General features: G+C 48.0%; 1 protein-coding gene across 1 annotated transcript in view; it reads right to left on the bottom strand.

Annotated features, from left to right (window-relative positions):
* The window catches only part of LOC311354703 (rho GTPase-activating protein 26-like), a 67,378-nt gene that overhangs the window by 4,898 nt on the left and 37,480 nt on the right, over positions 1–25,000 (bottom strand). The window contains exons 5-19 of the mRNA XM_084474540.1: positions 24,451–24,552; positions 23,395–23,505; positions 23,102–23,206; positions 22,223–22,352; positions 21,767–21,867; positions 20,359–20,453; positions 17,723–17,801; positions 17,509–17,545; positions 17,337–17,402; positions 16,833–16,907; positions 16,068–16,152; positions 14,688–14,746; positions 9,568–9,673; positions 3,203–3,362; positions 2,296–2,440 (exon numbers count right to left, since the gene is read on the bottom strand). Of these exons, the coding sequence (XP_084330666.1) occupies positions 2,296–2,440; positions 3,203–3,362; positions 9,568–9,673; positions 14,688–14,746; positions 16,068–16,152; positions 16,833–16,907; positions 17,337–17,402; positions 17,509–17,545; positions 17,723–17,801; positions 20,359–20,453; positions 21,767–21,867; positions 22,223–22,352; positions 23,102–23,206; positions 23,395–23,505; positions 24,451–24,552 (1,456 nt within the window). The remainder of the gene's footprint in view (positions 1–2,295; positions 2,441–3,202; positions 3,363–9,567; positions 9,674–14,687; positions 14,747–16,067; positions 16,153–16,832; positions 16,908–17,336; positions 17,403–17,508; positions 17,546–17,722; positions 17,802–20,358; positions 20,454–21,766; positions 21,868–22,222; positions 22,353–23,101; positions 23,207–23,394; positions 23,506–24,450; positions 24,553–25,000) is intronic.

Below are 25,000 nucleotides of genomic sequence, written 5' to 3'. Positions count from 1 at the left end.
GGTGTCCCTGAGAGAGACGCCTCACCCTGACTGCTCCTCCTAGAGGAGTGTGGAGGTGTCCCTGAGAGAGACGCCCTCACCCTGACTGCTCCTCCTAGCGGAGTGTGGAGGTGTCCCTGAGAGAGACGCCTCACCCTGACTGCTCCTCCTAGAGGAGTGTGGAGGTGTCCCTGAGAGACGCCTCACCCTGACTGCTCCTCCTAGAGGAGTGTGGAGGTGTCCCTGAGAGAGACGCCCTCCCCCTGACTGCTCCTCCTAGAGGAGTGTGGAGGTGTCCCTGAGTGAGACGCCCTCCCCCTGACTGCTCCTCCTAGAGGAGTGTGGAGGTGTCCCTGAGCGAGACGCCCTCACCCTGACTGCTCCTCCTAGAGGAGTGTGGAGGTGTCCCTGAGAGAGACGCCTCCCCCTGACTGCTCCTCCTAGAGGAGTGTGGAGGTGTCCCTGAGAGAGACGCCTCACCCTGACTGCTCCTCCTAGAGGAGTGTGGAGGTGTCCCTGAGCGAGACGCCTCACCCTGACTGCTCCTGACCCGCTGGCTGTCGCCCTGCGTGGTCGACTCCGCCGTCGGGGGGTGAATGTGTGCATGGACCGATGTATGTCGCTTTGGTGGCTTGATAACATCTGCTAAACTCCCTCAATGTAATGGTGTGGGGACCAGGGGGTTAGACACTATAGTGATGGACCAGGGGGGGTTAGACACTATAGTGATGGACCGGGGGGGGGTTAGACACTATAGTGATGGACCGGGGGGGGGGTTAGTGCCACTGGGTTTGTTTTGAGTCGACACCGTAGGGATTGGTGTTTAAAGATAATTTTTTGTTTTTATTTGTTTTAAACTCATAAAAAATATATGAAAATGTATCTTCCATAACATAGATCTATGAAATTCTGTTTGTGACTAAAATAGTAAATTCTATGTAAAAATCGTTTTACATAGAAAAAAAAAACCAATAGGTCAGCGCTGGGGCTGAAACCTTTAGTTGAGGGACAGATCAGTCGTAATGAGCATCAAATAACATTCTTATTATATAATATGACCATTTTAGTTTTTCTTGGCCACTTGTCACATTTAAGACATGACTTTGGGCTGTTGTAACATCGGATTGGCTATAGTCTCCGGTAACGAATTTGGGTGTAATTAGTAAAATGCCACAGTGCTTGCCGTACCCTAACCCTTGCCATACTCACTGCTTATTAAGACACTTGCCTCGGGTCGTAACCATGGGAATAACATGCAGCATTTCTGGAACATTCAAATCTCGTAGAATTCCATTTACACTAAACCCTATTCCATGTGTCCGGGTCTTAATGTAGCAACGTACACATTCTCAAAGCGGCGTGTGTGCGTTGTTTGAGAGTCTCTGAGTCAGCATGTGCAAATATGTGTGTGTTTGCGTTTTGTGTTTACCTATGTGTGTGTGTGTGTGTGTTTACCTATGTATGTGTGTGTGTGTGTGTTTACCTATGCGTGTGTGTGTGTGTGTTTACCTGTGTGTGTGTGTGTGTGTGTGTGTGTGTTTACCTGTGCGTGTGTGTGTGTGTGTGTTTACCTGTGTGTGTGTGTGTGTGTGTTTACCTGTGCGTGTGTGTGTGTGTGTGTTTACCTATGTGTGTGTGTGTGTGTGTGTTTACCTGTGCGTGTGTGTGTGTGTGTTTACCTATGCGTGTGTGTGTGTGTGTTTACCTATGTGTGTGTGTGTGTGTGTTTACCTGTGTGTGTGTGTGTGTGTGTGTGTTTACCTATGTGTGTGTGTGTGTGTGTTTACCTATGTGTGTGTGTGTGTGTGTGTGTTTACCTATGCGTGTGTGTGTGTGTGTTTACCTATGCGTGTGTGTGTGTGTGTGTTTACCTGTGTGTGTGTGTGTGTGTGTTTACCTGTGTGTGTGTGTGTGTGTGTTTACCTATGCGTGTGTGTGTGTGTGTGTTTACCTGTGTGTGTGTGTGTGTGTGTTTACCTGTGTGTGTGTGTGTGTGTGTTTACCTGTGCGTGTGTGTGTGTGTGTTTACCTATGCGTGTGTGTGTGTGTGTTTACCTGTGTGTGTGTGTGTGTGTTTACCTGTGTGTGTGTGTGTGTGTTGACCTGTGCGTGTGTGTGTGTGTGTGTTTACCTGTGTGTGTGTGTGTGTGTGTGTGTGTGTTTACCTGTGTGTGTGTGTGTGTGTGTTAACCTGTGTGTGTGTGTGTGTTTACCTGTGCGTGTGTGTGTGTGTGTTGACCTGTGCGTGTGTGTGTGTGTGTTGACCTGTGCGTGTGTGTGTGTGTGTTGACCTGTGCGTGTGTGTGTGCGTCTCACCTTTCACCGAGTGCGTGGGCGTGTGGAAGAGCGTGAGGGGCCTCTCGCTGCAGGACGGGGCCTTGTTCTCCGCACTCCTCCGGCGGGACAGGTGGAGCTGGGGGTTCACCGGCCCGCACACACCGGCCGGGACCTCCCGGAAGATCTACACACACACACACACACACACACACACACACACACACACACACACGTCAACCAAAGGTGTGTGTGCAGGTCTGTGTTCTGTGAGGGGGTGCAGGTGTGTGTGTGTGTGTGTGTGTGTGTGTGTGTGTGTGTGTGTTTGTAGGTGTGAGTGAGTGAGTGAGTGAGTGAGTGAGTGAGTGTCTGTAACAATCACCCTGATTTCTCTTTCAGGGAGATTACCACTTTTTGTTCGGAAAACGACAATATATTTCAGTTACATATGTAAACTTCCACCAAATCACATTCCCATCAGCCATCCAGTATATTCCAAAACAAAATACCCCCTAAACACACTGTTTCTCAAAAACTTTTGTATTGATTTTGCAATTGTATCAGTACATCAAATTGTCCAACAACTTTTATACACCATACGGTTTTTCTTTCTTCACCCTTCCCCAAGTCTCCCAAAGTCCAACACCCAACCCCTGAAAGTGAGTGTGTGTGTGTGTGTGTGTGTGAGTGAGTGAGTGAGTGAGTGAGTGAGTGAGTGAGTGAGTGAGTGAGTGAGTGAGTGAGTGAGTGAGTGAGTGAGTGAGTGAGTGAGTGAGTGAGTGAGTGAGTGAGTGAGTGAGTGAGTGTGTGTGTGTGTGAGTGAGTGAGTGAGTGAGTGAGTGAGTGAGTGAGTGAGTGAGTGAGTGAGTGAGTGAGTGAGTGAGTGAGTGAGTGAGTGAGTGAGTGAGTGAGAGAGTGAGTGAGTGAGTGAGAGAGAGAGAGAGCCTACTTTCTCATGGTGCTCTATCAGGATCTCCACCACAATGTTTTGGAACTTGATGTCCATGATGGCCGCCACCGTCTCTTCCTGTGGGCGGAGCAACGTGGGGCCGAAGACCACGCCCAGATTGGCTACGGTCATCAGGTTCTGCTGATGGTGATTGGCCACGCTAGGAGAGAGAGAGAGAGAGAGAGAGACAATAACATATGATGTAATGACCACATCTGCCACGTCACCTGTAGATCGCTGTCCACAGTATATATAAATAGATATAGATCGTTTTCTGTCAGGTATTTATGTTTGGCCTCTACATTGTCCACTATAAATGGATTACTAATGATCCCTCTTGTTCATTATTTGATGTTCGTCCTGATCTAAAGTTGTGTTCCTCCCGTACAGCGCGTCAGGTCTGAAGCCCGACCCCAACCTCTGCTCTGGCGGAGGTTGGTGTTGTTGTTGTTGCCGTCCCTCTCCCTGTCCCACGTGTCATCAGTCACGGAGCTGACCCCTGACCCCAGTGAGCAGCTCCAGACCCCCGCTGTCCCCTGACCCCAGTGAGCAGCTCCAGACCCCCGCTGTCCCCTGACCCCAGGAGCAGCTCCAGACCCCCGCTGTCCCCTGACCCCAGTGAGCAGCTCCAGACCCCCGCTGTCCCCTGACCCCAGTGAGCAGCTCCAGACCCCCGCTGTCCCCTGACCCCAGGAGCAGCTCCAGACCCCCGCTGTCCCCTGACCCCAGGAGCAGCTCCAGACCCCCGCTGTCCCCTGACCCCAGTGAGCAGCTCCAGACCCCCGCTGTCCCCTGACCCCAGGAGCAGCTCCAGACCCCCGCTGTCCCCTGACCCCAGGAGCAGCTCCAGACCCCCGCTGTCCCCTGACCCCAGTGAGCAGCTCCAGACCCCCGCTGTCCCCTGACCCCAGTGAGCAGCTCCAGCCCCCCGCTCCCCCGGGTCCCTGATAGGAGTAAACACACAAGTGGTCAGAATAGAGCTGCAGCGCCGTGTCATGCTGTTAACAAGTAGGCCACGGCCGTTCATACAAGAGCTCTGCTGAAGCACTCTCCAGAAATACCCTCTGGCTCTGAGTGTTATAGAGGGGAGGAGGAGGGGCTACACCAGGCCTGGAGCACAGACCACACTAGATGGGAGCAGCAATGATATCATAGAGGGCAGGAATTTGGGACAAGCCCCCCTTCAGCTCGGCCCACAAGCAGACGTTAGCCCCGTCTGGCTATTTCTGTCGTTAGCCATCTTTGTCCGTGGACTGAGTACCAATAAAGTTTGCATGCATTGCATTTAATAGTCAACGTATTACTTGTGTTAGAAACAGTGAATACCAATAAAAAGTGGATGACCATTGATAATGATACATTATTTTGATAGAAGAATTGAATAAACAATAATAATAAAAAAGTAGCACACACACAGTGGCAGTAACACACTGCTGTGTGCTCACTCCTCTGGCTCCTCTGGTGGACTGGAGGAAGGGTTACGTCCTCCAGGTCAGGTTATTATTACACATCTGGATTTAGAATAGCACCAGCTATATATATATCTATATTTATAGTTATACACACATATATATATTTATATATATGTGTATATGTATATATATATTTATATATATCTGTGTATAGATATTTATATCTACACACACACACACACACACATATGTACACACACATACAGGACAGCATACTGTTTACTGCCCTGAATTCCCACTCCAGGGGCAACTTGCAGAGAGCGTATGCAGAGTATAAAATGCCTTCATGTTGAAACCTAGAGGAGCAGAACGCTGCACTGCTGCACTACGGCAGTGCAGCTGTAGAACGTCTTTCTTATTGAGCTTATTGTCTTCTCAGTTCATGACCGAGACATAAAGAGAGGCGCTCAGCAACACCAAAGCAGCGAGCAACATGCTGGGTGTCATTGAAACCGAGTCTCAGTATGTGCGTGCGTGCGTGCGTGTGCGCGTGCGTGCGTGCGTGTGCGTGCGTGCGTGCGTGCGTGTCCAATTCAAACAGGTCCGACGGGCTGAGCCCACCCATAGTCTCCACCCATAACGGCTAATTAAAAGAGGAGTATCATGTGTCTAAGCGGTCATTACCACTCAATAGAGAGCGTGTCTCCGTTGTTACACTCCACTCTGCATGTTTATTGAGTAGAATGTCAAAGGGACATGGTTGGATACGCACCAACATGTGTAAATAATGTCTGCATCACTTAAGGGTTGAACTCAGCTGACCTCAGAGCACAAGTCGAAGCAAGAAAACTAACTTACTTTCAATCCATAAAAGCATTAAGAAAAATCTAAGAAGTGAATAGTGACCAGATCCATAGAAACCTTGAATCCTCCCCCCAACACACACACACACACACACACACACGCACGCATGCGCACACACACACACGCACGCACACACACACGCATGTGCACACGCACACACACACGCATGCGCACACACGCATGCGCACACACACAACATCGACAGCTGTTGATTTCACTCCGATGGAAGACAACGTTGAAAGGGATTTGACCTCGTTGACGTTTTAATGTGTGTGTTTGCTCATGTGTGTGTGTGTGTATTTTAAAACGGCCATACGGGGCACAGAGTATAGAGAGATTACACAGAGCACTAATACCTCTGGAGGATTGAGGACAAGCAGAATGAGGCAGCAGAGTACTCCAGTACTGTGTGGAGAAAGCTAATCTTGTCTTCCTAACATCCCAATAAAGACGCAGGAGAAGGCAGTGCGTAGATCATGAAGAGGGAGCTAGCTGTTTTGTAGCTATTTTGAGGGTAGGTTTAGAAGTATTAACTCAGTAGCTGCAGAACCTTGCTTGTGCCCTGAGGTAGGGCTGGGCGATTAATCGAATTTTGATCGCGATTTTGATTTCAGAGTGAAACGATCACCAAACTAATATAATCGAGTTGAAACTTTTTTTTTATAGAAATTGCAGAACAGCTGGATTCATATCTGGACTTTATTTGTGTATTTTTTTAAGGGGAAATTTCAAAGTTCTCATTTAAAAAGTGTTTTTTTTGGAGAGAAATTATGAATAAATGCATCATGTTTTCAAACTCAAAAATAATCGTTTGAATAATCGAGATTTCAATATTGACCAAAATAATCGTGATTATGATGTTCTCCATGATGGAGCAGCCCTACCCTGAGGTCATCAGGTCCATCTCCTTAGCTCCGTCTCCTTAGCTGGGGAAAACAGGATTTGTAACTGAGGCGAGTCGGGGGTTACTGTCGCTACGTACGGATACGTTGAGCCTACATACTGTATCCAGTTTAGAACAATGTTCAGCTGCATGTTTCAGTTTCTGCTTGATAACAATGACTGGCAAGTAAGAGCAATTGCATCCCTGTGTATCTTACTTCTGTAACTAAAAAGATAACATTCTAGTTCCATTCTGAAATACAACCATATGACCCAAAAGTATATCATCATCTTCGTAAGTCAGTATATAGGTTTAAAGAATAAAGCTTGCGAAGAAGTTATTATGTAGCTGAAGTAACAGTAGCTTGCCAGCTACTGTCCACAGGGCATTATTCCTCCCGTTTTCCTTGACAGCGTGGCAGGAATTTCTCTGTAATGATTGACTCATTTCAAAAACGCATCTAGCTGTAGAAACGCTGTAGTTAATATTCCAGGCCTCTATGTGGCGCTGTTTCTGCTTCAGAATTCCACCAAAAAAAGAAGAAGGCGGAGCATGCGCATCAAGGCTGTTTCCCGTTGTGAAGGAAGAATGCTCAACGGCCGCCCCTTTTAAGGACGCCACGTCATAGAGCGCCGACATCCTTTTCGGGTGATCCATCATCCAGAATAGTGTGTGTGCCTATTCTTCACATGCTCTTGAATTTTATTGCAACTTGCATCGCACAATGTACCAACCAACTGTTTGGTGTCATAATATTTCAATGCTTTTCAGTGCTGTTTGTTTTTTAACTAATGTCACCGGAGCTCTGCCGTAACCCAGCTGAATTCAGACCATTAAGTGGATCCCAAGGTCAGTGACTGCTCTTGAAGCATTATTAAAACCAATTCAACAACTTTAGATTAGATTAAAAGGGGAAAAAAGTAAAAAACATTGACGTATCACGGCAGCCCGACTTTGAAACGTTCCACGGTGGCGCTGGAGAGGAGCATGGTGGCACAGCGACCACGTTGGTCTGGTAGAAGGTCTGGAGGTCCACCTGGTGGTACCTCACTGGCTCAGGTACAAAGGCTTTGGAACAGAGGCTGCACACGCTGGGCCTACGAACGCACTTAGAATCAACCGTAAACCTCATTACTTATTATTACTTACTGTCTTAGTTTCTCTTATTATTACTTACTTTATTATATTTTATTATTATTTATTATTGTGATCTATGCTGCTACTTATTTTTTTTACATATTTTAATTTTCACTAATCTTTATTTACTGTATCTTGTATTGTTGCTTCTGTGTGACTGTTGAGGAACCAAGCCTAAGAATTGACTCTTGTGTACAATAAGATGTCATAAAAGTAATTCTGTTATTCTGATTCTGAGTTTTGAATAATGTAAAGTGTGTGACGAAGCCCCCACCACCTGGGTCATTGAGTTATTGGGTCGTAACACTTTCAACACATATTGCAAGATGACTTTAGCAGCCAGCTGGTCAGCAGCAGTCAGGGGGAGGCGTCTCTCTCAGGGACACCTCCACACTCCTCTAGGAGGAGCAGTCAGGGTGAGGCGTCTCTCTCAGGGACACCTCCACACTCCTCTAGGAGGAGCAGTCAGGGTGAGGGCGTCTCTCTCAGGGACACCTCCACACTCCTCTAGGAGGAGCAGTCAGGGTGAGGCGTCTCTCTCAGGGACACCTCCACACTCCTCTAGGAGGAGCAGTCAGGGGGAGGCGTCTCTCTCAGGGACACCTCCACACTCCTCTAGGAGGAGCAGTCAGGGGGAGGCGTCTCTCTCAGGGACACCTCCACACTCCTCTAGGAGGAGCAGTCAGGGTGAGGCGTCTCTCTCAGGGACACCTCCACACTCCTCTAGGAGGAGCAGTCAGGGGGAGGCGTCTCTCTCAGGGACACCTCCACACTCCTCTAGGAGGAGCAGTCAGGGTGAAGCGTCTCTCTCAGGGACACCTCCACACTCCGCTAGGAGGAGCAGTCAGGGTGAGGCGTCTCTCTCAGGGACACCTCCACACTCCTCTAGGAGGAGCAGTCAGGGTGAGGCGTCTCTCTCAGGGACACCTCCACACTCCTCTAGGAGGAGCAGTCAGGGGGAGGCGTCTCTCTCAGGGACACCTCCACACTCCTCTAGGAGGAGCAGTCAGGGTGAGGCGTCTCTCTCAGGGACACCTCCACACTCCTCTAGGAGGAGCAGTCAGGGTGAAGCGTCTCTCTCAGGGACACCTCCACACTCCGCTAGGAGGAGCAGTCAGGGTGAAGCGTCTCGCTCAGGGACACCTCCACACTCAGCTAGGAGGAGACGGGGATCCAACCAGCAACTTTGCGGTTACCAGCCAACCCGCTCTTCCTCCATATTCATGGAGCATATGATAACCTCATGAGGCCATAAATGTGCTACCAAACCAAAATAACAATAACAGTAATATCGTGGTTATTTTGTGTACACTCAGTTAGAGATACTATCTGTATGTTTTGTGTGGGTTTAATAGTGCTAGGCATTAGCTCAGGAGGTAGAGCGTGTATCGTACTTCTGTAACTTAAAAGAGGATATCAAAGAAAACCATCATATAGATAGAGGATGTGATCCTTTGGGACAACAGTGATAGGAGTGGTTAGCTGTGAGCTGGTCCTGAGGGGGGGGGTTATGATCTCATTGAGTGAAAGGCCACGCCCAGCCAGCACAGAGGAAAACAAACGTCATCAATGTGTCAGCTGTAATGGATGTTGATTTTGTTATATTGTTTCTGTTGCATAATGGTGGCATGATTCCCAGTCAGGTACACTCAACACTGGGATGTGCTTGCAGGTTATCGGCATTAGAGGTCCTAGTTTGAGAACACAGCTTTATTCAACAGTGCTGAGGTGTGTTTTTCTGACCGTGCTTTTCTTTAATGCATTACGTGGACATTTTGTCTTCCTCATTTAATATGAACTACTACTGGTTTTACACAAACAAAATTGCTTGTATGTGTGTGTGTGTGTGTGTGTGTGTGTGTGTGTGTGTGTGTGTGTGTGTGTGTGTGTGTGTGTGTGTGTGTGTGTGTGTGTGTGTGTGTGTGTGTGTGTGTGTGCGCGCGCGGCGCGCGCGCGCGTGCGTGCGTGCGTGCGTGCGTGCGTGCGTGCGTGCGTGCGTGCGTGCGTGCGTGCGTGCGTGCGCGTGTGTCCGTGTGTGTCAGTAGGGGGTGTGCCCCTCATCCACCTACTTGGCCAGATGTTTGGTGAGCAGCTCAAGCATCTGTCTGTTCTTCTCGGGCAGGCGGTGGACGATCTGGTGGATCTCCGTCACCCGGGCCTCAGGGGTGTCCAGCTCTGGACCAGAGGGGGCCGCGGGGGGGGGCCGCGGGGGGGGGGGGGGGGGGTAAAGCAGACCAACGTGAGGAGGTCATCACAGGTCAAATGTGATGCGTCAAAAACAAGCCAGGGGCATTCCAACTATACCTCACACCGTCTGGTGTCCTGTCTCAAATAGTTATGGTTAGTGTCAGACACACACTGAGAAAGACACTCTTAGACACACACACAAACGCCAGGCCAAAGGCGGACGGGCGTAGTGAACAAAGAACTACAGAATCAGACCTCAATGGATCTCATACACAAAGAGAGAAGTCGACTCACAAACTTGACACCAATATGCGCGTAGCATCCACGGGAAGCTGTTCCAGTCTCCCACGCACACGTCACAACATTTACGACCCCGTCTTCTATAGGCGTGTCTTTGGTTTGGTGCATGCATACAAATCACATTTTGAATGATCATCTCTACAGGAAATGTGGATCACACACACGCTCACATATAACAAAGACACATGTTCTCAAACACACACACACACACACACACACACACACATGAACACGCAGGCACACACAGGCATAAATCCACAGCCCTCTGTATTTCATCAGCACGCTCAGTTGCTATGACGACATGTTGAAGGCATTAATGGTAATGGCTGTCACCTCGACTGCCACCACAGAGAGGCTGCTTCATAGCCACCGTCGTTCTGGTTCAGCGTGTGGCACACACACTACGAGTCCACACAAGGCATTGTGGGTAGTAGATTGTGATGCCTTGGCAACACGTCATTATCTTCGGATACAAGTAGATCCGTTTGCTCAGTGTTCATTCTTAAGAACTTAAGGAAGATTTAATGTTAAACCAAAATGAAAACAACATAATGGTATGTGGAGGCTTTCATTTAAACATGTTAACACCAGTCTGCTCAAAGCGAGTCATATCTAATGGTACGGTGTGCACGATAAAGTGGGCAGTAAAAAAATAAAAATGACACAGGAAACTCCTAAAAGGTAAAATAACTACAAGCCAAGAGAGGAAGAGAGAGACAGTGATAGAGAGAGAGAGAGACATAGAGAGAGACAGAGAGAGGCACATATTAAGCAACCTCATTGACCACCAAATAAACCAAAACAAAAGTAAATTATCCTCCTTCTTTGTAGACTTTAAAAAAGCCTTTGACTCAATTTGGCATGATGGTCTGTTGTTTAAATTAATAGAAAGTGGTGTTGGAGGAAAAACTTACGACATCATGTACACAAAGTCCATGTACACAAACGACAAATGTGCAGTTAAGATAGAAAGAAACACACAGACTTCTTCCCACAGAGTGTGAGACAGGGATGCAGCTTGAGTCCGACCCTGTTCAACATGTACATTAACCAACTAGCAAGGACATTAGAACGGTCTGCAGCCCGCGGCACAACACTAGTGGACACTGAATCAAATGTCTGCTGTTTGCAGATGACCTGGTGCTGCTGTCCCCAACCAGAGAAGGCCTACAGCAGCACCTAGATCTTCTGCACAGCTTCTCTCTAACCTGGGCCCTGACAGTGAACCTTAGTAAGACCTAAACAATGATATTTGAAAAAAGACCCAGCTTCCACAAATACACATTCCACCTAGACACTGTTACTCTAGAGCAAACAAAAAACGACGAGACAACGAACGAGACAAGGCAAGGAGGGCATTTTATGCCATAAAAAGAAATATCAAACTAGACATCCCAATTTAGATCTGGCTCTTTGAAGCAGTGATAGAGCCAATTGTGCTCTACGGCTGTGAGGTCTGGGGCCCACTCTCTAACCAAGATTTTATAAAATGGGGCAAACATCAAATGGAAACTCTTCATGCAGAATTCTGCAAATCAAATAATGCATGCACAGTAGAATTATGACGATATCCAATCGAAGAGAGCCCTAAAATTGTATAACCACCTTAAGAAAAGGGACAGCAACACAACAAGGCTCTTACCCACAGAGAGTTACACCCAGAAAAGTGTCCCCTTAGCCAGCTTATCCTGGGACTCTGTCCAACACACAACAACCAACACATCAGGCAAAACCAATTCATAAGAAAACAAAAGGAAAACTATTTGGCACATTGGAAGGAGTCCACCAAAAACCAGTAAATTGGCTTGCTTTTTGTCCCTTAACAGAGACTACACCGTGGCAGAATACCTGACCACCATGACCGACCCAAAACGGAGGAAATACTTGACCAGATTCAGACTCAGCGAACACAGCCTGGCCACGGAGACGCCACAGACAGACCCGGCTCCCAAAGGAAGACAGACTGTGCTCCCACTGCACACAAAACCAACTAGAAACAGAGCTGCACTCGCTGACTTCCTGTCAGTCATACGAAGACATCAGGAACACACACTTCCCACGGATTACAAAGGCATGCAAGGACTTTAGAGGCATTTCAGATGCTAACAAACTGCCATACCTGTTGAGAGAAATACAACAGTGTGCGATCGCAGCAGCAAGATTCGTCACCTGTTGTGATGAGAGAAGGACCTCAAAGTCCCCACAAAACTTCCAGAGGTAAAGTGAAAGGTTATCAGATCAAAACGTGATCTGTCAAGAACCAGCCAGGGTAATCCCGACTATATTTTATATTATGGGTTTCTGTGTGTGTGTAGCATGTTTTTAACAGTACCCCTTTATGTGTGTGTGTGTGTGTGTGTGTGTGTGTGTGTGTGTGTGTGTGTGTGTGTGTGTGTGTGTGTGTGTGTGTGTGTGTGTGTGTCTCTTTCTGCCTACCCTAATCAGGCAGGTTGGGGCTGGGGAGCTCACAGTAATGAAAGGGGGGGGATGGAAACGAGGGCCGAGAGGGGAGGGGGAGGCTGAGTGAGTTCATCTGAGGACAGACTCCTCAGAGGCTCTCTGCTATGTTGCCAGTAACGACTATCTTAGATTAAACACAGATTCACACACGCAAACAGACACAGGTTCACACAGGTTCACACAGGTTCACACAGGTTCACACACACACACACACACACACACAGCTGTGAAGTCATTTCCTGCCGCCGTTGCTACAGCCACACAGCCATTTCCTGCCGTCTGCCCTCGCAGCAGCTCAGCCCAATTCATGAAGTCTGAGCGACCTGGGAATGCACTCAGACGCCACAGAACGCTTACTGATGACAACAGAATGAGCCATAAACCAAAGGCCGCAAACAGACGGCCAACTGCATGCAGGTCAAACCACATGAGAGGGAGTGAGACACAGGAGTGAGACAGACCTGATCACACTCCAGACAGCAGGCGGCCATTGTTCTACAGACACGGGCCAATGGGAGGCTTGGACACGGATCACCATTTTTGAACACGGTTGAAAGCGTATCCCAACGCACATTCATGAACACCGACATTCATTCTCCGCCGTGTTTACTTTGCGTCACTGTTGGAATTGGCTCACTTCTGTGATGAAGCAACAACAGGTACGTTCAGGGTCACCCTGGGAGCGCGCTGGTCTGCGTCCCTCCGCCCCGCCAGGTAAACAAACGCTGTCCCAACAGTTGAACTGAGGCGTCCACCTGGGTCCAGACCACTCAAATAAGAGCCGTTAAGTCGTTAAAACACCTTTGACCAAGTGCCAACCAAACTGACAAAATGGTTGACCAGAACCAATCTTGCCCTGGGAGGGTCTGGTGGGTGTGTGTACACAGGCCGCCGGGCCCACCCCACATTAACACTGTTCACACGGTCGACCACGCAGGGCGACAGCCAGCGGGTCAGGAGCAGTCAGGGTGAGGCGTCATGTTCAGGGACACCTCCACACTCCTCTAGGAGGAGCAGTCAGGGTGAGGGCGTCTCTCTCAGGGACACCTCCACACTCCTCTAGGAGGAGCAGTCAGGGTGAGGCGTCTCTCTCAGGGACACCTCCACACTCCTCTAGGAGGAGCAGTCAGGGTGAGGCGTCATGTTCAGGGACGCCTCCACACTCCACAAAAAATAAAAACTGAACCCTTGAGAAAGAAACAATGAATCCAAATTCGTTCCTAAGGGTTAAACACCCTTTTACTAACGTCCTCAAAACAATTGACAGGCAAAGACTTAAAGGTCCCATGACATGCCACCAGGTGTGGTGTGATTGGCCGTTACAAGCCGTTTTGAAAATCTACCCCTTATGACATCACAGGTGGGCGTGTCCACCTAGATGTGTGAACCTGTGATGTCAGAGTGGGCAGATTTTCAAAAGGGCTCGTAACGGCTAATCACACCACACCTGGTGGCATGTCATAGCTTGTTAGCGTCAGAATTGCATTCTGAACTGTGCTAAACAGTTTGATGTTACTATCCTCTGTATTGAACGTCTAGGGTCGGGTTTACCACAGCACACACACACACACACACACACACACACACACACACACACACACACACACACACACACACACACACACACACACACACACACTTAAAGGCTTTTATTTGGATCCACATTTACAAAGAGGGGAAAAAAGATCCAAACATTTTAGCCATATATAAATCAAAGCACCAGCCCACCTCAATAATGACAGTTCAGTACAGTTTTCAGAGTCTCGTTTACAATGACAATGTCTGGAGTGTTCGCCATGTTTTTAAAATAATCATTATCAGGTACATTGTGATGGAACCAAGTTATTTTAACAGCACTATGCTTAAAGGTCTTACAGTCATGTCCTTGATTTATTTTTGCTAGATCTTTTTCAACCAGGTCAACCTCGGTCATACCTGACCACATGCAGTCCTTTGTGATAATGGCATCCATTCAGAATATGCGCGACTGTTTCATTCTGCTGTTGGTTTTGATGGAATATGCAGTATGGGTTGTGTTTTTGACAGGTACCATATTGCTCGTATACCGTATTGGAAGACATTGCAGTCGCACTTTAACCAAGATGTCCTCTGAAATGGAATAACACACACACACACACACACACACACACACACACACACACACACACACACACACACACACACACACACACACACACACACACACACACACACACACACACACACACACGGGAACACTCACTGGCAGCCTTGATGAAGTTTCTCTGGTACTGATATGTCGTAAGTGGAGCAGGGAGCATTCTGGAGAAACAAAAAAGAGAAAAGGGAGATTTTATTATATAAATAATACAAACAGTTGGAGCTTGTGTAAGAAGGCCAAAAAGATCCCCCCCTCCCCCCCGAGACTAAAATACTAAGTGTTTTAATCTCATTTGAACCGGTCCCTATCTCCCTCTGTTCACATACTTCCCCTCACTCATTCAGAGAAGTTTACCCAGCTGGAGACCACTTTATCACGCCTCACATTACTAATGGACCCAACAGACACACTGTGTGTGTGTGTGTGTGTGAGATGTAGTGTACAATCATTTAAGTGGATCAGCGACTCTTCACTTTTTTGTTCTTTATCCCAGTCTACCAACCCCCTATGGAAGGGGAGGAAGAGAGACAGACAGACAGACAGAGAGAGAGAGATCACTCTCCTTCCCCATCCAGGGTCTCCACTGGCCTCTTGTGATCAGGCTCTCTAAGAGAGTTCTTAGAGCGTTCTTAGAGAGTTCTTAGAGAGTTCTTAGAGAGTTCTTAACAGAGCGGTTCTCGTACTCACATATGAGTAAAGGTAATATACAAAAACACAAACACACAGCGCGGTGCGTGTGGCCAGGCGGCTGTGGTCAAACGGAGGTGAGGGCTGGTTTCCACGGACGGTACGGCGAGCGGCCGGCGCGCCCTTGAGTGCGCGGCGTAGGGGGACGTGGTTTCACAATACATCATGACGGACGGACTGACGGACGGACGGACGCACGTCCTGACGGCCCTGATGGCTTCAAGGAGTGTTTCTCTCACTCTGTCCACGTCACTCTTCTTATCCTTCCCTTTTGTTATCCATCCACACAGATTCTCCATTCATTCATCCATCCATATACTTATCCATTCTATCCATACATCTTTTTTTTAACCATCCATCTGTACACTCCTATACATTTTAAACCCATCCATATCCATCCATTAATATTTTTGATCGCTCATCCATATTTATTCATATCCATCAATGCTATCTAGCCTATCCATCTATCCATCTATATTTTCCATCCACACATCTATATTTCCCAACCTTCCCTCTATATTTCCCAACCTTCCCTCTATATTTCCCAACCTTCCCTCTATATTTCCCAACCTTCCCTCTATATTTCCCAACCTTCCCTCTATATTTCCCAACCTTCCCTCTATATTTCCCAACCTTCCCTCTATATTTCCCAACCTTCCCTCTATATTTCCCAACCTTCCCTCTATATTTCCCAACCTTCCCTCTATATTTCCCAACCTTCCCTCTATATTTCCCATCCATTCCTCTTCATATTGAACCAGCAGCAGTCATGTTTTGGCGCGTTCCACCACACACCTGAAGTAGTACTTGATGGCGCTGGTAATGGTCTTGATCTCCCACTCTTGGCTGTCCAGCTCCACATCAGCACAGGTCTTGGGGTCTGCAGTGAGGCACACAGTGGAGCAGGAGATCAGACAGTCAACAGGCAGTAAGTAGGTCAATTGGATTGATGGGGACCCTTTCCCGGAACAAGAGGTCACAGAGTGCTTTAGGGTGACATTAACGACGGTGAATCAGAAAACACACACTGTGAAATGAAACAGCATTGATACAGGCCATGAAGACTGGGGAGCAGTGGGAGGTCATAAGCCGTGGGCTTCATGACACACAGTGGTGATAGTTTCTCCTATATGAATCCCTGTCATTATGCTGTCAAGTTTGGTCAGAAAGAAACGCAAACCAACCAAAACGGACATCCTTTTGAGACGTATTTTATGGTAGAAATGTATTTCATTTACAATGTTAAATAACCACAAAATTGTGTGATCATGACAGAAGGAAAGTGGTAACATTCCTTCGATTACATATCCCTTCTCTGTCTCCACTTGCTTATCGTCCCCACTACATGGCCGTCCATCTGTTGACTTTAATCCTTCCTCCGAGAGCTATTTCGGGATTACGTTCCGCTCCAGCTGGGACCACTGAAATGCCAAACTGAATACGCGCGGATACACATGTAAACGGTTGTCACCTAATGTGTGAGTGCCGACGCGTACACGAGTGCGTACATGCTTTTGGTTGGAGTGTGTGTGCATGCGTGCGTGTTTGAGTCATGCTTACCCATAGCAAGGCCCAGTAGTTTCTGAACTCTGGAGTTGACTCCAACAATTCTGTACAATCCCTGCTCGTCTATACCTGTGAGCGAGAGCAGAAGGAGAACAGAGCAGCAGGAGAGGAGAGGAGGGAAGGAGAGGTGAGGAGGAGGAGATGAGAAAAGGTGAGGAGGAGGAGATGAGAAGAGGTGAGGAGGAGGAGATGAGAAGAGGTGAGGACGAGGAGGAGGAGGAGGAGGATGAGGAGGAGAAGGAGGAGGATGAGGAGGAGAAGGAGGAGGATGAGGAGGAGGAGGATGAGGAGGAGAAGGAGGAGGATGAGGAGGAGAGACGGGAAAAACATCAACAATAGAAACCAAGAAATGAGTTATAACCCTTTATTGATTTTCTGTGGAACAGTTGTACTCATTCTTTCTGTCTGTCTGTTGCACACATTAAACAGGTAAGAAAGGGACCAGATGTCATGTGATCCGTGGGTGATGAACACGTTGGTATGGCAACAAGGCTTTACCTCTGGTTTCCAACGCATAGATGAATTTCTTGACCACGTTGAAGCCTATCACGTCCAGCTGGGCCACTGAGAACCAATCACAGAGAGAGAGAGAGAGAGAGAGTCCATCAGTCCAAACAGAGACTCTACAACACTCTGACTGAACTCAACCACAATAATGAAGGTAGCTCACCGCCTTCTGATTGGTGGTCTCTGTTCAGGTTGTACACCTGTGGTGGCATAAAAAAGAACAATATGTGTTTTGGCGTGTGCTCATGGTCTACACGGTCGCACCGCGGGGGGCTGCACACCCAGTCCACCAGCCGGAGCAGTGGACCTGCTATAAGGGGGCAGAGACCCGTTACATAAAGGGCTGACCTTTGAACGTGGTAACCGTGGCAACCTACCGGCTCTCTGCCATCCATGGCCTCCATCCACAGCCGGCGGTCCTCCTCTGAGAGAGCCTGCATGGTGATGACCCCAGGCCTGCACACACGCACGCACGCACACACGCACGCACGCACGCACGCACACACGCACGCACGCACACACACACACGCACGCGCACGCGCGCACGCACGCACACACGCACGCACACACGCACACATGCACGCACACACGCACACACACACGCACGCACGCACGCACGCACGCGCACGCACACACGCACGCACACGCACACGCACACGCACACATGCACACGCACGCACACACGCACACGCACGCACGCACGCGCACACGCACGCACACGCGCACGCACACATGCACACGCACGCACGCACACACACACACACAGAAAGACAAACAAATTCTGGTTAATTCCCCGTGTCCACATACATGGAAATGCAAATATGCAGTATTCACATGCAGGAGGTGTAACCTGAGGCCCCAGGGCTGTGCGGTCAACAGATTGGTTGTTATTTGAGTTGAAGTATGGGACTTCTCCACAGGGGTCTCTAGAGGAGAATGACCTCCCAAAACACAGCCTGTGTTCTGTTCTGCTGACGCCAGCGCACACACACACACACACACACACACACACACACACACACACACACACACACACACACACACACACACACACACACACACACACACACACACACACACACAACAGCAACAGCAATGTGCATGAAACACAGGAGAGGTACAGGTGAAGGTCTTGTGGAGGAGTAAAGAAACAAAATATTGGAATTAATATGAATAAAAACAAAACATAAAGATGAAGTAAAACACTGAGCACTGCAGCTGGCTCTATATATCGCCACTGAATCGAGATTCAGTGCGGTCTGTCAAATGTACACACAAATACAAAGAATGTCAATGTAATGTCTCCTCAATCTCTGTCTATCACTAGATATAAATGCATATCTACAATTAGGAATGATTATGCGAATGAATGAATGAATATGAGTCCATGTGCAAGTGCATTCAGTCACGTCTGCGCAAAGGTGTACACACACACACACACACACACACACACACACACACACACACACACACACGGGACCCATCAATCTCATCGAGTCCAGTCTGTGCTCTGCCTTTCCAATCAGGCCTGCTGTCAGGTCACAGGCTCTTAGCAGTATATTGTATGTCAGCACAATCCCCCCCCACAACCTCACTTACACAACACACACACACACACACACACACACACACACACACACACACACACACACACACACACGGTAGGACATGAATACTCAACGCAAACAGACACATATGCATGGACACGCACCTACTCACCCGCCCCCATGCGCACACACACACACGCACACACGCACACACGCACAAGATGGAGGCTGACTGGTTTATTCTAAGGAATCCATCAGATCCATTTGGATCTCCCCCCTGGTTGAAGGAATCGCTCCCCGCCAGACCCCCGCTCCGTCTGTCTCCCTGATGCACCTTGTGTGCTGGCTGCCTCTTTGGAAGGGGGGTGAAAGAGATGGTGTGTGTGTGTGTGTGTGTGTGTGTGTGTGTGTGTGTGTGTGTGTGTGTGTGTGTGTGTGTGTGTGTGTGCGCATGCGTGCAAACAAGCAAGCAAATCACAGCTATAATGTTTTGAATTTTAAAAGCCATTGAACTTTGTATGTGGAAATATGAACCCCTTTGAATTCATAACATCGAAATATTAAACTTTGAAAACAAGGTCACTCGAATTCATTAATTTTGAATTAACCTCTTTGAAATTCAACCATGGCATTTGAAGTCGGACCATTTAAAAAACACAATTTCAATATTTTGTTGTTAATGTTCACTAATTCAGATACAATAATTCAAGAATAAAAATTCTAACTGAAGTAGCATGGTTCTCAATGGGCCGGCCGAGGGAGAGAGACTGTAATTAAAGTGGTGAGGATCCCCGAACCAAACAGCTGGCAGGAGCCTGTTGTTCCTCCTGTGTGCCCTCGCTGGGTGGAGAGACACCTCGGCCAGCAGAGCTCTGTTGCATTCAGTCTCGATTGCTGCGACCTGTTCTCAGAATTCCCAGCTACTTGGGTACGATTTTTTATTTTAGATTTTTTATATCTGAATGAATTAACGTTGAAAAATAATAATTGAGCTGTTTCTGAAATAATACAGGTTGAAATGTCAAATTTGAAATTATAAGAAGTGAATTTAAAACAAATACATTTGGATTACTTTTTTTTCAATGTACAATATTTCAACGTTAAGTGATTTCAAGGGTGAAATTAATAAGGAAATGTATACATTTCCTTGTATACATTTCCTTTCCTTTTTCAATGGCGTTTGACATTCAAAACATAATGGCGGACACTTGCTTCCACAGGTAGTGGTCAGGGAACACAAAGGTTTGTTTACAGAGCCTGACACGTCCGCACACTACAGGGCTAAAGTGACTCTGGAGCACCACCCAGTGGCAGCTCGAAACACACAGGTAAAGATGCTGATGCGCGCACACACACACACACACACACACACACACACACACACACACACACACACACACACACACACACACACACACACACACACACACACACACACACACACACACACACACACACACACACACCTGTCAATTGCCTCCACATCAAAGCAGAACCTCTTCTCTATTGAGTCCGTCTTCCTCCTGATACACGACTTGAGAATGAAGCTTTCCTCTTCGCCCTAAAGATGGGGGGAGAGACAGAGAAAGATAAGATAAGAGAGAGAGAGAGAGAGAGAGAGAGAGAGAGAGAGAGAGAGAGAGTTGTAAAACAGTTTGAGACATGCAAAAGCAGAGAAACATTCAATTATGTTTTATCGCTATTACATTTTCCGATGGGATTTATTTTCATGAACAAACACAGTGTCATGTGTCATGTCTTATGCCAACGGCATAAAACTAGGTGACGCATTTTTCTTTTATACTCTTCTTTCTACCCTTATAAATCCATGTATATATTATGTTGGTATGTATTTTGGTAAAGCTGGGATCAGGATATATCATTCACTATTGTCTGTCCTGCGTTGTCTTGGAGTGAATAAGCACTGATGTCTGTAGGACACTGACTGACTAAACATCTTTTATAATAATGGACTGTGTGGAATACAGAGGAAAAGAGACTTCTGATATGGAAATGAACCTATGGCAGGCAAAAGAAATGTGTACTCGATTATCATGTCAGTCAGCCGATAGACAGACAGAGACCTGACAGACAGACAGACAGCTGACAGACAGACAGCTGACAGACAGACAGACAGCTGACAGACACAGACAGACAGCTGACAGACAGACAGCTGACAGACACAGACAGCTGACAGACAGACAGCTGACAGACAGACAGCTGACAGACACAGACAGCTGACAGACAGACAGACAGCCAGACAGACAGACAGCTGACAGACAGACAGACAGCTGACAGACAGACAGACAGCTGACAGACAGACAGCTGACAGACAGACAGACAGCTGACAGACAGACAGACAGCCAGACAGACAGACAGACAGACAGCTGACAGACAGACAGACAGACAGACAGACAGCTGACAGACAGACAGACAGACAGCTGACAGACAGACAGACAGACAGACAGACAGACAGCTGACAGACAGACAGACAGACAGACAGACAGACAGACAGCTGACAGACAGACAGACAGCTGACAGACCGACAGACAGACAGACAGACAGACAGACAGACAGACAGCTGACAGACAGACAGCTGACAGACAGACAGACAGACAGCTGACAGACAGACAGACAGACAGACAGACAGACAGACAGACAGACAGACAGCTGACAGACAGACAGCTGACAGACAGACAGACAGACAGCTGACAGACAGACAGACAGACAGCTGACAGACAGACAGACAGCTGACAGACCGACAGACAGACAGACAGACAGACAGACAGACAGACAGACAGCTGACAGACAGACAGCTGACAGACAGACAGACAGACAGCTGACAGACAGACAGCTGTCAGACAGAGAGCTCACCACTTTCCCCCCTGACTTCTGGTCAAACAGGACGGTGGTCATCCTCTTGGGCTCCCTGTGGTAGGTACAGTAGTACTTGACCCAGGAGGACACGAAGGGACCTGGGGAGGAGGCAGCAGGGGGGATGAGGAACCGAAGGCAACGACAAAGAGACTCTCAGGAAGAATGAAAGATTAAGAAATACTGAAATAATGATCGAAATATAGAACCTTTCAAACAAGACTATAGAGAAAATAATACATTTGAACCTGGTAAAATATTGTGTTTGTGTACATATGTGTGTGTGTGTGTGTAGATTTTTTAGATTTTTTTCAAAATAAAAGTCCCCCAGATAGATGTGCTGTGTGTACGTTTCTCCTGGATGAAGAGGTAGCCCTCCATGATGTGTGTGTGTGGGGGGTGTACGTTTCTCCTGGATGAAGAGGTAGCCCTCCATGATGTGTGTGTTGTGTGTACGTTTCTCCTGGATGAAGAGGTAGCCCTCCATGATGTGCTGGCTGTTGCTCTTGTGTTCGTGGGGGTTCTCCTTCATCTTCCTCATCAGGCTCTCCACCTCCGAGCGCGTGCTCTCAAAGCGGTTCCTCGTCTGCGCGCACACACACACACACACACACACACACACACACACACACACACACACACACACACACACACACACACACACACACACACACACACACACACACACACACACACGCACAAACACACGCACACACACGCGCAAACATACACACAAACACGGACAAGTACGCACAAGCACACACACACAAGCACACACACACACACACACAAACATACATGTGATAGCTAGCTATTTAGGTTCAACACTACACAAGAAAAATGTAAGATGACAGAAAAGTTGTTGTTTGCACTCTTTAACACGTGTTAAAGAGTCCTGACCTGCAGTGAGACTTAAAGGACAACTCCGGTGTTTAGCATATTGAGCCCCCATTCAGGGTTTGTCTAGAATGAAATAGAATGTTGACTAGTGGTCCTGTCTCGGTATTTGGCTCATTTAGAATCGCTCCTGCCTGCTTCAGAATGGCGACGGGCATTCACAGACCTGTCCTTAAAACAACCCTAAACGTGTTTTCAGAAATGTGCAACTCACAGAGTGGTTAGTGGTGTTTGTTGGTGTTCCAAATCAAGTATCGTAGTGAAATACAGTTTCTGTCGTGTTTTATTTGGCATTTTGTAAATCCCATTGAAACGGAGACCGGACCGGACCGGGCTCGACAGAAACTCTATTTCACTACGATGCTTGATTTGGAACATCAAAGTGTGCATGTGCAGGCGTGCGTGCATGCGTGTGCGTGCACATAGATGCTATCATACATTCTGTATGCTGATGGTCAGATCTGTCTTGAAGTGGTTGAAGTCTTTGGCCAGTTCGTAACCATGGTGATAGTAGGTGAAGAGGCCTTGGAGGAACGCCAAAAGCTGGAACAAAGAACAAAAAAACATAAACATAAACAAGAACATGAATGAATAGATGAATAAATAGACAAAGTTGCCACTGAGGGTGAAGAGGTATACTCCACCACTCTTAACAGCGGGGGGCCTTGAAGGACTTCACCCAGCATGACTCCACTGCGGGGGACGACCTAAAGCCGTCTAGGTCAGCGTACCGGCTCCACAAAGTCAAACATCTTGCGTTCCTGGACCTCCTGCACCTTGAAGACGTACTCCAGGGAGACCTCGTAGAAGTGCTGCCGCACGCTGTCCACCTGGCTGTCGGCCTGAGACATCACAGCACAAGGGACAGTGAGCTTCACCACACAGCGCTGTGTGAGACATCACAGCACAAGGGACAGCGTGAGCTTCACCACACAGCGCTGTGTGAGACATCACAGCACAAGGGACAGTGAGCTTCACCACACAGCGCTGTGTGAGACATCACAGCACAAGGGACAGTGAGCTTCACCACACAGCGCTGTGTGAGACATCACAGCACAAGGGACAGTGAGCTTCACCACACAGCGCTGTGTGAGACATCACAGCACAAGGGACAGTGAGCTTCACCACACAGCGCTGTGTGAGACATCACAGCACAAGGGACAGTGAGCTTCACCACTGTTAGCGCTGTGTGAGACATCACAGCACAAGGGACAGTGAGCTTCACCACACAGCGCTGTGTGAGACATCACAGCACAAGGGACAGCGTGAGCTTCACCACTGTTAGCGCTGTGTCACCTGTGGCCACTCAGAGCGCTTTGACCGCCTCTCATTCAACCTCTCATCCACACGCTGATACAGACGGCCACATCCACCGTGCAAGACAGCCAGCTGCTAGGGAGGAGATGGGGAGAGATGCCTTGCTCAGGGACATCTCGACACTTAGTTGGGAGTGTTAGTCGAGTCAGGGATCAAACCCGCAACCTTGCGGGTTGCAGGCAGGTTTGCTGCCTGCCCTACCTCTATAGGCACTGCAGCGCCTCCGATTGTGACAATAGTTAAGATAGAGACGGAAACATGGATGGAAAGTATCACTGAGAATGGAATGAATGGATGAATAGATTGATATATATGGAGGCCTGGTGGAAGACAAACCGATGGATGGACATACACACACACACACACACACACACACACACACACACACACACACACACACACACACACACACACACACACACACACACACACACACACACACACACACACACACACACACACACACACACCTCGTGCAGGTGAGACTCCTTCTTCTTGGCGGAGAGGCTGAGGTGCTTGTCCAGCACGGCGCAGTACTTCTCCGTCTCCTTGTCGTACTTCTTGCGGGCCTCCTGTTCAGCAGGAGCACAAAGGCCTCAGAGACCCCCCAGAACACGACTGCAGGGGGGTTCACCACGCGGTCCCCCTGGGGAGCTGACCCCCCCCCCCTCAGGGGAGCCGGTATCAAGGAGAGGATTGAAGTCGCATTAAATAAGGACTGCTCGTGTTTGAAATAGCTTTCTTAATTGTCCCACTGTGTTGTATTGTATATATATTTAAATGTTGTTCTGGTTGTTAGATTATATCTACTGCTCATTTGTATTTCTGTTTTTATTTGAATGTTGTAATCAGGGCGTCACTGAAAAAGAGAGCCTGCTCTCAATGGCCTCCCCTGAATGAATAAAGGTTGAATAAGATAACCAGTGAAGAAGATAACCAGTGAATAAGATAACCAGTGAACGCCTCCACATAAAGCCCCGCCCCTTAATGAAGGCTCTACGTCGTGTTGACAGAGGACTG

This window comes from Micromesistius poutassou (genome assembly GCF_964030765.1).
Source record: "Micromesistius poutassou genome assembly, chromosome: 10".
Lineage (NCBI taxonomy): Eukaryota > Metazoa > Chordata > Actinopteri > Gadiformes > Gadidae > Micromesistius > Micromesistius poutassou.
Note: the sequence above shows the minus strand (reverse complement) of the source record. Positions and strands in the feature narration are given on the sequence as shown.